At 48.2% G+C, this 12443-nt stretch overlaps 1 protein-coding gene across 1 annotated transcript in view; it reads left to right on the plus strand.

The window, feature by feature from the left end:
• The window catches only part of FRMPD2 (FERM and PDZ domain containing 2), a 79017-nt gene that overhangs the window by 25235 nt on the left and 41339 nt on the right, over positions 1 to 12443 (plus strand). The window contains exons 12-13 of the mRNA XM_040970386.1: positions 1505 to 1657; positions 6801 to 6986. Coding sequence (XP_040826320.1) covers positions 1505 to 1657; positions 6801 to 6986 — 339 coding nt within the window. The remainder of the gene's footprint in view (positions 1 to 1504; positions 1658 to 6800; positions 6987 to 12443) is intronic.

Here is a 12443-nt window from a genome sequence, read left to right on the forward strand (position 1 = left end):
AGCAAACTGTCCTCTATAGTGGCCATGCTGTTTCTCATTCTCACCATCAGTGAATGAGGGTTCTGGTGGCTCCACATCCTTGCCAGCACTTGCTGTTGTCCGTGTCCTGGATTTTGATAATCCACTAGCATTCCCTGTGCTTCCCTACGTATCAGCTGAACCACTTCTTTGCCTCCCTGCCTCTGACTGAGCTCAGAACCAGCATGGGCCAGCATCTAACTTGATGACGCTTGGTCTATAACCACCTGAGGACAAGCCTGTGTCACCCTAGGAGCATGGATTCCCCATCTCAAGCCAAGTTACCCAAAGCCAGCTGTGGGTGTGACTTCTCCAGTTCCCAGCTGCCTTTGATGTGGGGAGACGCTTGATCAGGACTAGAATGGCAGGGCAGCCTGAAACCAGCACACGCAGATTTAGCTTCAACCTCTGCCCAGCCTTCCTTCCTCATTCTTCATAGAAGTCCCCGAGATCTCTCTTCATGGGCTTCAACACACTTCTGCCTGTCCTGGCCTCTGTCTACAGAGAACCAGCCCATCAGGCAGTGATTAATGCAGGTCTGCCGACCTATCCTAGGGGGAAGCATCTGAAGACGCCTCAGGCCTGTGCTGGAGTTGGGTCTCAGATGTTCTCTTGTTTAAGGGGCTCCTTCTGTTCATTCTTGTGTGCAGAGCCGGTGCCCCGGCTAACACCTCCCTTGGAAGGTAGACATACTAGGAGCATGGATGGACAGGAATGCTGGTGAATAATAGCAAATGAAGTCTAAGGGCCAGGTTGTTGTTGTGTTTTTATTTGTTAAACTCTCTCTAGATTTTATCTGTTTTTAATTTGAAGGAGTTACAGAGATAAGGAGAAATGGAAGAGCATGGGAGAGGGGAGAGAGAGAGAGAAAGGATCTTTTCATCTGCTGGTTTACTCCCTAAATGGCTGTAATAGCCAGAGATGAGCTGATCTGAAGCCGGGAGCCATGAGTTCCCCCGATCCCCCATTTGAATGTAGGGGCTTGAACCATCCTTCGTTTTGTTCCCAGGTAACCAGCAGGGAGCTGGGTTGGAAAGAAATGAAACAGCTGAGACATCAAGTGGTGCTCATACAGGATGCTGGCACCACAGCTGGAGGCTTAGCCTACTTTGCCACAGTATTGGTCCATGCTGGTGTAGTTTTAAAAGTGGAAGGGCATCAAGGAATGTGTAGGGGTTTGGGTGAGCCAGTTTTGCTGGCCCCATTGGGTGATGTCCCCTTCTTGCTCATTAATGCCCTCCTTATGGTATTACGGTGAGTACCTGGTGACTCAGGACCAGCTGGCATACAGAAGGGGCTCAAGAGTGGGCACTCCTTTCTTCTTTCCCTCCTACTCACGTTGTAGTGTAGGTTCCACTTCCATTAGAGTGGGTAATTGCTGTCCCAACAGAGCTGCTCCTGGCCCTAGGCCTTGCGTGGACCCGAGAGTCTCATTCAATTGTCCTGGTGTGTCCTCAGTGCCTTCCCTGGTCCTTGTGTCCTGCAGGTGGAGAGCACGGTGTATTTTCGAGTTGAAGATTACATCCCAGCCAGTCTGATCGGGAGGATGACGGCTCTGCGGGCCCAAGCCGAGGTCTCCCGGATACACCGGCTCAGTTCTGCATCCCCGGGAGAGGAAGCCGAGCTGCAGTTTTTGAAGGTGAGGTCTCAGTGCTTTAAGAAGGTTCAGGGTTCAAGGGACAGGCAGTCAGCACAGTCCCTGTGGGAGTCTTCCCCTAGTGGCCATATGAGGAGGCCCAGGGAAAGGTTTTGGTTTCTCCAGGAAAGGGGCTTCGTGACGGTCAGGGGGAGGCTTGGAGGAGCAGGCAGTGTTGGAAATGGCCCCAAAGATGGAACAAGCAGACTGGGTTGAGGGATGGGTAGTGGGTCCTTTCTTCAACCTTAGAGCAGTATCTTAGTCACTCTTTTGTGAGCAGGGAGACCTCATTTCTTGTAGTTGACTTGCAGGGTAACTCAAGTACAAAGCCAGGGTCTCGTGAGCCAAAGTGAACTTACCAGAAGATCCCACATCTGCAGTTTTCTGGCTGTTGTCCTCTGCACAACACAGCCAGCATAGTCCATCCACAGGGGTGCAGCTCTGGGCCACTCAGCATCCTGGCCAATGCAGCAGCACTTAACCCTGTTGTGCTTTGCATATTCCACAACCTCTGCTTAAAGTGCAGAATGGAGACCCCAAACCTGGCTCCTATTCCTGGCACGATCCAAGACTCACGGGGCAGATGGCTGTGGAGCAGCAGACAGCACCAAAGACAGAGCAAGAGGCATCTCAGTGACTCTAGGTCAAGGTGGTGGGACCTGGACAGAGGCGGCCCTTCTGCAGGTGCGGTGAGGGACCAGTGGGAGGGAAGCTCTTGGGACCTCCAGGATGGGTGAGGTGGCTGGGCCTTTAGATTTGAGGAACAGCTTCTAAAGGAAGCTCACGGGAGCAGGTGTCTGAGCCTGCAGTCCAGACGCTGCTGTCTCCTCCGGGAGCACCTGGGTTCTCTTCTCAGCTCCGGCTGCTGGCTCTGGTTTCATGCTTATGTAGGTAGACCCTGGGAGGCCGTGGTGACGGCTCAAGTAATTGGCTTCCTGCTATCCACATGGTACACTTGGGTTGAGTTCCTGGCTCTCAGCTTCCCTTCTTTAGCCCAGTTGAGGTTATTGTGGATGTTTTTAGAGCAAACCAGCTAATGGGAACTCTTGCTTATTGTCTGTCTCTCATTCTCTTTCTCTGTGTTTGCCATTCCAACAAATAGATACACAAATAATTTTTTTTAAAGATTTATTTTATTTTTATTGGAAAGGAGGATATACAGAGAGGAGGAGAGACAGAGAGGAAGATCTTCTGTCCGATGATTCACTCCCCAAGTGAGCGCAATGGCCGATGCTACGCCGATCCAAAGCCAGGAGCCTCTTCCGGGTCTCCCACGCGGGTGCAGGGTCCCAAAGCTTTGGGCCGTCCTCGACTGCTTTCCCGGGCCACAGGCAGGGAGTTGGAAGCGGGGCTGTCGGGATTAGAACCAGCACCCATATGGGATCCCGGGCGTGCAAGGTGAGGACCTTAACCATTGCGCCACCACACCGGGCCCACAAATAAAATTTTGAAATAAGCAAACACAAAGGCAAATCAGGTGTTTGTACATTTCTCTGCACGCAAGTCTCTGTTGATAGTTTTCTTGTTGTTAGTAATTGTGGACACTAGAAAACGGAGCTGCAGAGGCGTGCTCTGTCCTGCCCCTCTTCCTGGCCAATCGTGCAGCAGAACGGACCCCTGCTTCTCATGCGGGGGCCAGCAGGAAGGTGCTCACTGCTTTCCTCAGTTCAGCCTCCCAGTGTGTTTCTGCAGCAGTCTTTCGATGGGGGCAGGTGGGGATTCCAAAGGCACTGGACGGTGATAAGCGGCCACTGAAGCTCCTGCGAATTGGACGTTACTGCTGTTGTCTCTCCAAGCCCCAGCCTGGGGTGCTGGTCTGGTCGTGTCCCTTCCAAGTACTTGAATGATGACAATGGTCAGGGGTTTGGCACAGTGTAAACATTTCCACAGCATTCTCCACCCTGGAGACAGCACAATTATATTTTCACATTTTCATCTTGCATCTTTTATTACGTGCATTTATCTCTCTATATATTGGGTTGATATTCTATATGTATGTTTGTGTATTCATATAAACTTGCAGAACTAAAATTATGGATTAACATATGATGTCCTGATTTTTATTATTATTATTATTTTTATTGGAAAGTCAGATTTACAGAGAGGAGGAAACACAGAGAGGAAGATCTTCTGTCTGCTGATTCACGTCCCAAGTGACTGTAATGGCCAGAACTGAGCCAATCTGAAGCCAGGAGCCAGTCTCCCACTCAGGTGCAGGGACCCAAGGCTTTGGGCCATCCCCTACTGCTTTCCCAGGCCACAAGCAGGGAGCTGGATGGGAAATGGAGCAACCAGGACACAAAGCATCATCCATATGGGATCCTGGCGCTTGCAAGGCAATGATTTAGCCACTGAGCCATGGCGCCAGGCCCAGTATGGTGCTCTTTTCAGGAGCACTGGGATTGGCAGTTTTGTGCATAGAGTGTTAACTGTCCTTTTGCGAAATCTCTTAAGGATATGGTCTCAGGAGTGAAATTGTGGATTGAAGGTAATGAAGGTACTTGCAAGACAGAGACACGGAGTTCCCACAGGGGATTTACTCCCCAGATGCCCACAATGATTAGGGCTGGCCTGGGCTGCAGTGAGGAGCTGGTGGGTCACAGGAACCCAGTGACCTGAGCCATCACCACTGCCTTCCAGGGTCTGCCCTGGCGGGGGGGGAGGTAGGAGCTGGGTCCGGAGGACTGATGGTGGACACTCTGATGTGGGTTCCAGGCCATGCCTGTGCTGAATATTGTCAGTGCTGTTGTCCATGTATTGGTGAGACGCAGGGCTTGGCAAGCATTTCTGGGCGTTTCCTGTCCCCTCCCTGAGCTTGTAAGTGCCCAGGGAGTTGTGATCGTTAGAAGCTGTCACAAAGCACAGTAGCTCCAAACACAGGCTTTATGTTCCATGAATTATAGCTCCTGTGGCTCTCTAGTTTCATTTAAAAATGAACGTGGCAGCTGGGCATCCCCCAGTTCATGATTACTGCCGTTTGCTTGTCTCGGGCTAGAAGCCGACTTGGCTGCAATTCAGTTAGGGGACCATTGCATGTCTGTCTGGAAGATGCACAACCACATTAGTGCATCAAACCCAGACTAGCCTGTTCTAGGTTAAGCTGTTTTTTTTTTTTTTCCTATCATGGAGTCATTGTCCACATAATTAGGGTTTGTGAAATGCTAAGCTACTTTTGTTTTTTTTTTTTTAAATCGTTATTGAGTTCATACTGGTTGCATCTGGGAGCTTTCCTTGCTTAGCATGATCACAAATGCATTTCTCAGAAGACTGCCAATTCTTTGTTAATAGAATATCCTTGGCTCCTTTAAGGTGGTCTTGTCCAGGCAGCCAGTCCCTCTGTCCTGCCCCGCTCCCTGCCAGAACACAGAGCAGCATCCCCAAGAGTGGAACTGTGGGGTCAAAAGACCCGACTTGCTTCCACTGCACTGGTTCTAGGGTCAGCACAGTCTTCTGTGGCTGGCTAAAGGCTCACTTGGCTGCCTGATGCAGCAAGGGCTGGAGGCCTAGTGGGGTCGCAGCAGGCGTGCGTGGAGAGGAAGTGATCCTGGGGGGTGGGGGAAGGCCAGCATGTTCGCGTGGGGTGGATGACAGGCGCCGTGAGACAGACCAAATAGGATTTTGTTTGGGTCCAGACTGGCGACGTCCCTGTTGACATCGTGTGGTTAGTTATTGGGAGTGATGACTCGAGCCGACTGCTTCTAATTTCTGCCTTCCCACTCCTGGCTCCAAAGAGGGAGTGGGAGCAGATGGTTGGTGCTTCCTGGACCTCCCTGTCCCCTTTGCAAAGAGTTACATTGATGAAATAATGATGGACTCACATATGTAAAATGCTCAGCATGGCTCCTGCCTCCCTTGGGAATGTGGGAGCCACAAAGTGTCCCATCCTTCTTTGATTAATGGAAACATAAAATAGCAAAAGGATAATCCCCCATCAGCAAAGGGTAAGCAAGTCTCTCAGGGTCACAGTCTATCAGATGCTTTAAGATAAATGGCCTATGGTGCTGGGCTGGTCTGCTTGCTCACATCTGCTCTCGCACCAGTGTTCAATAAATATGTTTTCCTTTCATGATCTATTAAGACAGTTCTGAAACAGAGGAAATATATATATAGAGAGAGAGAGAAAGAAAGAGGGAGAGAGAGTGCACTCTTCCCTTCGCTGTTTATTCCTTAAATGGCTGCAATGGCCAGAACTATGCTGAAGCCGGAAGCCAGGAGCTCCACTCGGGTCTCCCGCATGGATGCAGGGACCAAGCACCCGGGCCATCCCACACTGCTGTCACATGAACATTAGCAGGGAGCTACAATTGAAGTGGAGCAGTCAGGACTCCAGCTGGTGCTCATATAGGATGTTTGCATCACAGGCAGCCACTTAACCTACTGTACCACGATTCTGGCCCCAAACCATGTGATTATATGCAGTGGTGATGATGATGGTAGCATTGTGACAGGATCTCTCCAGTTGAAAACAAAGAGGATCAGAGACCAGAAGTTCAAGGGTCTGTTTACCACTGTGAAGTCTGGAGGTAGCATTGCCTACCTGCAGATCTATCAACACAAGGGGAGGAATTGGAGCAGCACTAGCTGGGCAGCTAAGATGCTTGCCCTTTGCACTGGGGTGCCCAGGTTGAAGTCTTGCCTCTGGCTCCTTATGCCAGCTGCCTGCTAACACGTCCACACACTGGGAGGTGGAAGTGATGGCCTAAAGGATTGAGCCCCTGCCATTTCATCGTGGGAGATCCAGGTTGAACTCCCGGTTCTTGTCTTTGACTTGGCCCGCATCCAGCTGTTGCAGGTATCTGGGGAGAGAACTAGCAATAGTAGATTTCTATCTGTCCATCTCTGTATCTGCTTCTCCAATAAAACAAACAGATGAATTTTAAAGGACTATTGTTCTATGGTAGCTTATTCGTAATAACTGTACTCTAAGTGCTGTTTCAGGACCTCCACAAGGAAAGAACTCCTTGGGTTAAGGCAATAGAAACATGCTACCTATCAGAAATGTGGACACGTTCTGTAGGAGGGAAAGTCGTTCAACTGAGTGTTGGCAAAGGAAACATCTTCTCAGTGTGTTGGATGGCCCAGCTGGGGGCTGTTGACTCCAGAGTAATGTGCTGTGTTGTCCAAAGTGTCCTCTCCCACACTGCAGGTTGCTCAGCAGCTTCCGGAATACGGCATGCTCATCCACCGGGTCTACCCAGACCAGAAGAGGCCAGGAGGGGAGGTGGCTCTGGGGGTCTGTGCCAAGGGCATCGCAGTCTATGTCGTGAAACACAACAGCAGGGTCGCCACCTTGTGGGTTCCATGGAGAGAGATGGGGAAGATTTCCACCCGTGTGAGTACGACTTGAGTGTCAAATGACCATGCTGTCTTTCCCTTTGTACTGTTGACCTGGGCAAGGGGTCAGTGGTCTTTGTGTTCCTGACTGGAGTGCTCAGAGCCCTCTAAAGGATCTTGGGGTTAACCTGCACTCAGCACTGTGGGAGGGATGGGGTTAACCCTTTCTGTGCACTCTTGGGACAATTGGGAGAAGACCTCCAGGGGTTTCAGGGGCAGCACCCAAGAACCATCCTTAGCGCAGAGCAAGGTGGGAGGTGAGGGGTGGGAGGTGGTGCTAATGGAACGGAAGCTCTGAAGTTTGCCCTGATGTGTGGACACAGGTGTGCCATGGACACTGGTGTTTGCACACCTGTAATAACCATTGTGTGTTTAAAAGCCATTTTAACACCGGAAGCCCCCATTCAACACAGAACATTTACAGTCAAATGGGGACACTCCTTGAGGGAGTTTTCGTCCTTCTTGAATTTAGTTCCAGTAGATGTGGAGCTGGTATCCTGGATGTGGACCGCACAGTGAGTCACCTTGCTCAGTGTTTGTAGGATTCGTTTGCTGGAGTTCACAGATACTTCAGCGGAAAACATGAGGTCCTTCTGCTTTTGCGCCATGAAAACAATCCCATTGTGCTTTAAAGGATTATGTTTCCTCAAGTGATTAAAAAAAAAAGTCTTCTGCTTAGTCTATTGTTGTTATCATTATCTGATGTAAGAGTTTCTTAAATACAACACTCTATAGCTGGTAATTATTTTCTGAAAGTTTTTTTGTGAATTACATCTTGGATTTTGAGGTTAATGCACTGCCAAAGTATAATTCTTGCTAGGATTTAATAATTATCACTTTTCACTATGATAGAAATAAGTATATCCACAAATATATAATACTTGAGCATCTTTTGAGTTCATTAAAGACCATTCAAAGGATCAGAAAAACCTTTCCCCAATATTGTTGAACAAACTTGAATATAAACCAAATTTCTATTTGAAGATTTCAAGAGTTTAACTGCTTGCATTGCTTTCATTTATTTGAAGAATTTAAATTATAGAATCAGTTCAGGGCCTTACAAATGGCTCAATTGGCTAATCCTCCTCTTTCAAGTGCTGGGATCTCATGTGAGTGGGAGTTTGTGTCCCAGCTGCTCCACTTCCCATCCAGCTCCCTGCTTGTGGCCTGGGAAAGCAGTCGAGCATGGCCCAAAGCCTTGGGTCCCTGCACCTGTGTGGCAGATTTGGCTCCTGGCTTCAGGTCAACTCAGTTCTGGTCATTGTGGCCACTTGGAGAATGAACCAGTGAATGGAAGGTCTTTCTCATTCTCTCTCTTTCTGCAAATCTGCCTTTCCAATAAAAATACATATTTGTGAAAAAGAATCAATTCAATATTAATACATTCCTGATTATTTCAATGCAGTTTGCTTTAAAACATTCTTAAAAAATGCAGTTCACCTGAAAAGTAATTTTGAAAAGTGTGTTATTTAAAAGATTTACTTGTTTGAGTTACACGGGGGGTGGGAGAAAGGGGCAGATAGAGTGAAAAGAAAGGAAGAGCAATTTTTTTGTTAGTTTGTTTTTTGTTTTCTGGTTCATTCTCTACAAGATCTTAATATCCAGGTTGGTCCAGGCTGAAGCCAGGGCCCTGAAACTCCGTCACGGTGTTCCACATGGGTGCAGGGCTCCAAGCTCCAGGGCCATCTTCTCCTTTCCTGCTAGGTACGTTAGCAGGGAGCTGGATGGCAGGTAAAGCAGGAGGGACATGAACTGGCACCCTAATGGGATGCCAGTGTTGCTGGAGGTGGCGTTACCCACTTACACTGCAGTGCTGTCCTCCCACACTGGAGTTTTTGAAGTCAGAAGGGTCATCGGTGAGTCCCTGTTGGCGAGTCCTTTCTATATGGATTGGTTTGATGCTTGCAAATATGATTGCTTTACCCGCAGTTTTTTGATTCAAGTTCACAAGACAAAGTCGGCCTTGAACACACCACTTGGCTGGAGTTTGCCTATCCTGACGGTCATCTCTGACTCACTATGAATGACTTGTTCTCTGGGCAAAGTCGTCACACTGAAGTCATGCCACCAGCTGTGGGCCATAAGCCAAGCGTCTTTTCCAGAAAATGACTGAATTTGTGTTTTTGCAGGCACAAAATTGGGAACGCTAGGATCAATCTGAGAATTAGCTCCGGAAGCTGGATTCAATCTTGCATATTAATAGCTGAAGGCCAAATGCCTCACTCCCGGCTCGTTTGTCTCGCCTGCCTGTGCGGAAGTCGCCCAGGGCGTGGGGAGCTGTTTTCAAAGGGTGTGATTGGTAGATGTGTTGGCATCTGTGCATGCTTTGATTATCAATCAGCAAACGCTCCTTCTGAAAGAATGGACCGAGGTCAAAATCTCAGAAGAGAAACGCAGGAAAGCAGAGCCGATGCAGGCTGCGTATCATCCTTCTCAGACTCACAGAATCACAATTATAGTACACTGTGGCAAGGGGGTATTTCTTTTATTTATTTATTTTTCCAAGGGAGTATTTCTTTCCAGACTGGTAATCACAACAACATGGTAACTTTTAAAAGAGCGGAACGAACATTGAAAACATCTGAAAAATTTTATTTTTACTAATGAATCCTCTGACAGCTCTATAACACTTTTGGCTAACATCCTCTGCTTATTTCTTCTCTGGGATGACATTTTGGAGTAATTATTTTCTCTAGAGAGAGTAGAAATATGATTTGAGTCTTTCTCATAGCCTATCTGATAGAAATTTATTTTCATAATTGATAGCTTACATAAAACATAAGGACACACTTTCTCATTGTAGTGCGGCTATAGATCTTGTTACAAACACAAGAAATATCACAAATTCCTTTTTTTTTTTTTTGGTTCCTATCCAAAAAAAGGAAACTCCAGCATAGTGCATTGATAATGTGATATGCACAGTTATGGAGTATGCCTTCAAGAGGACAGAAATTCACTTGATTTGGTGCTTTGATCTTTGTAAAAATCTTCCACAGACTAGGCTCTGTAGCTATCAAACCTCCTAGAGTATTTGATATAGTAGCTCATGGTCAATGTCACAGGTGTTTTTGTCACAGAACCCCTGGAAGGACTTCCTCGGCATGGTTCACAGTAAAGTCACCATCACACAAGAGATTACAGGTGACTTAAATAAATCCCACAAAATCTAAACTAAAACTGTGCAGTTTGTAACTTCTGGGGGGGAGTCTGTTCCCACAGCACCCAGTGCCATTTGGTGTTAGGGACTGTGGAAGAAGAGGAAGTCGGCGTGGGATGAAGAGTAAGCATCACATTTTTGCAAGACCGTGGGCATGCATTGCTGGGACCCCATCCATGGGAGGGCCCTGGGGCTCAGCTTCGTCCGCATCTGCCTGGAGGAATCTTGTTGGACTGCAATGATGCCTGAAAACACACAAACGTGCGACGAAGCACACGGGCGAATGCAGTGTGTCATGACAATGCAGCCAGCGGTGATGAACTATCTCCAACAACGGAGAAACCTAGTGGTACCGGAGCCCCTCGGGTGCTTGCAGGGGCAGTCTGCAGAGAAATGTCCTCACCATCATGCCCCAACATCCCACAAGGCCTGGATTGTACTTCACCTGCCTCACGGGGCAGCCTGCTTCCGGGAAGGTTGGCCTGCACATGCACTTTGCCATTCAAGGATGTTGTCAGAATGCTGTTGAATGGAAGCCGAAGCCCATCACTGCAAACCAAAGCGTTTTCAACTCTATGCAAAGAAAGGGAACTGATCTGTTCTCCTTAATGTTCCCCATGCGTTGGTTGAGAGAGTTCGCAAGCTGAAAGAAATGTGTGTGTGTAGTGTTGATGACTCTCCCTGTTTAGATTTGTTAAGCAATTGTTATTAGGTCTTTAAAAGGGGCTCACTCATCTACAGTATTTAAATGTCTGAATGAACTTGGTGTACGGTTGCAGATTGCTGGAAAACATATCCCTGGGTGCCGATCGAGGGCGTTGTTACTAATCCGATGTCCGGCATTGAAAGAGTGCGCCAAAGATGATGGATTGAGCACCGAGGCAAGACATGGCAGTGCGTGGAATGTGAATGCTGGGTGGCTCAGTCTCCCAGCCTGCCCTTCTTCGCTTAATGCCCTAATTAAGGGTTTGGTGCAGCTGGCCCTACGAGGTTTTACAACATTCTGATGGCTAATCTTGTTTAGAGAAATTCCAGGTCCGGGACAGAAAGCCTTGACCACCTGCACATAGCTGCCACCCTGACTGAAGCCACTCCTTGAGGATTCAGCATTGCTGGATAACCGGGGACTTGAATACCAGCTCAGCCTGGGTCGTCACCAGACAACCACTGTGACTCCAATCATCCCTTTAACTCCTGGCCAGAGGACATCATACATCCGGCTCTATCTTTTGTTCATCTTATTCTTAGTTCTGCCTTCTTTGTAGTGGTTAAACTACCACCTGCAGTGCCAACATCCCATCAGGGATGGTTCGAACCCTGGCTGCTTCACTTCTAATCCACCTTCCTGCTATTACTCCTGGGAAAGCAGTGGAAGCATGGCTCAAGAGCTTTCTACATTCACCCGACAGGGCTCTGGGAGACCCTAAAGAAGCTCCTGGCTCCTGGCTTCAACCTGGCCCAGCTCTGGTTGTTGTAGCCATTTGGGAAGTAAACCAGTGGATGCAAGCTAGCTCTGTATCTCTTTCTCTTTCTGTAATTGCACCTTCCAAATAAGTAAATAATCCCGACCCCCTGAAACAAAACATCCTCATTGGCAGGTAGCACTGGAGCTGTGAAGCGGCCACCTCCTCATCTATCGACAGATTAAACTCTGTTTAATCGAACCCAGTGAACCCTATTTTGGTTCGGCACCCTTGACAAGGACTGAACTTTTAGCGACAGAGAATGAAGTACTAAGACAGATAGAGAAACATCTATCCATATTCCAGAAAATATACTATCTATGTTGGACCTGGAGCAGTGGCGCAGTGGTTAAGGTCCTCGCCTTGCACGCCCGGGATCCCATATGGGCGCCGGTTCTAATCCCGGCAGCCCCGCTTCCCTTCCAGCTCCCTGCCTGTGGCCGGGGGAAGCAGTCGAGGACGGCCCAAAGCCATGGGACCCTGCACCGGCGCGGGAGACTCCTGGCTTGGGATCGGCACAGCATCGCCATTGTGCTCACTTGGGGAGTGAATCATCGGACAGAAGATCTTCCTCTCTGTCTCTCCTCTCTGTATATCTGCCTTTCCAATAAAAAAAAAAATAATAAAAGTAAATCTTAAAAGAAAAAAAAAGAAAATCTACTATGTAAAAACAGTGCAGTATAGAAAAGCTCAGCGAGACTCAGAATCCGTTCACATGAGCACTGCCTTGTCCATCAAAGTGAAGCACACTTCAAGAAAGACTAAGTCATCCCAAATTGACTAGCTGGCCAAGTTTCTCAGCGGGAAAGCAGTGGGTAATGATCTCCCATATGTG

The sequence above is a fragment of the Ochotona curzoniae genome, unplaced genomic scaffold, assembly GCF_017591425.1.
Source record: "Ochotona curzoniae isolate NIBS_2020 unplaced genomic scaffold, NIBS_Ocur_1.0 scaffold_4763, whole genome shotgun sequence".
NCBI classification, from domain to species: domain Eukaryota; kingdom Metazoa; phylum Chordata; class Mammalia; order Lagomorpha; family Ochotonidae; genus Ochotona; species Ochotona curzoniae.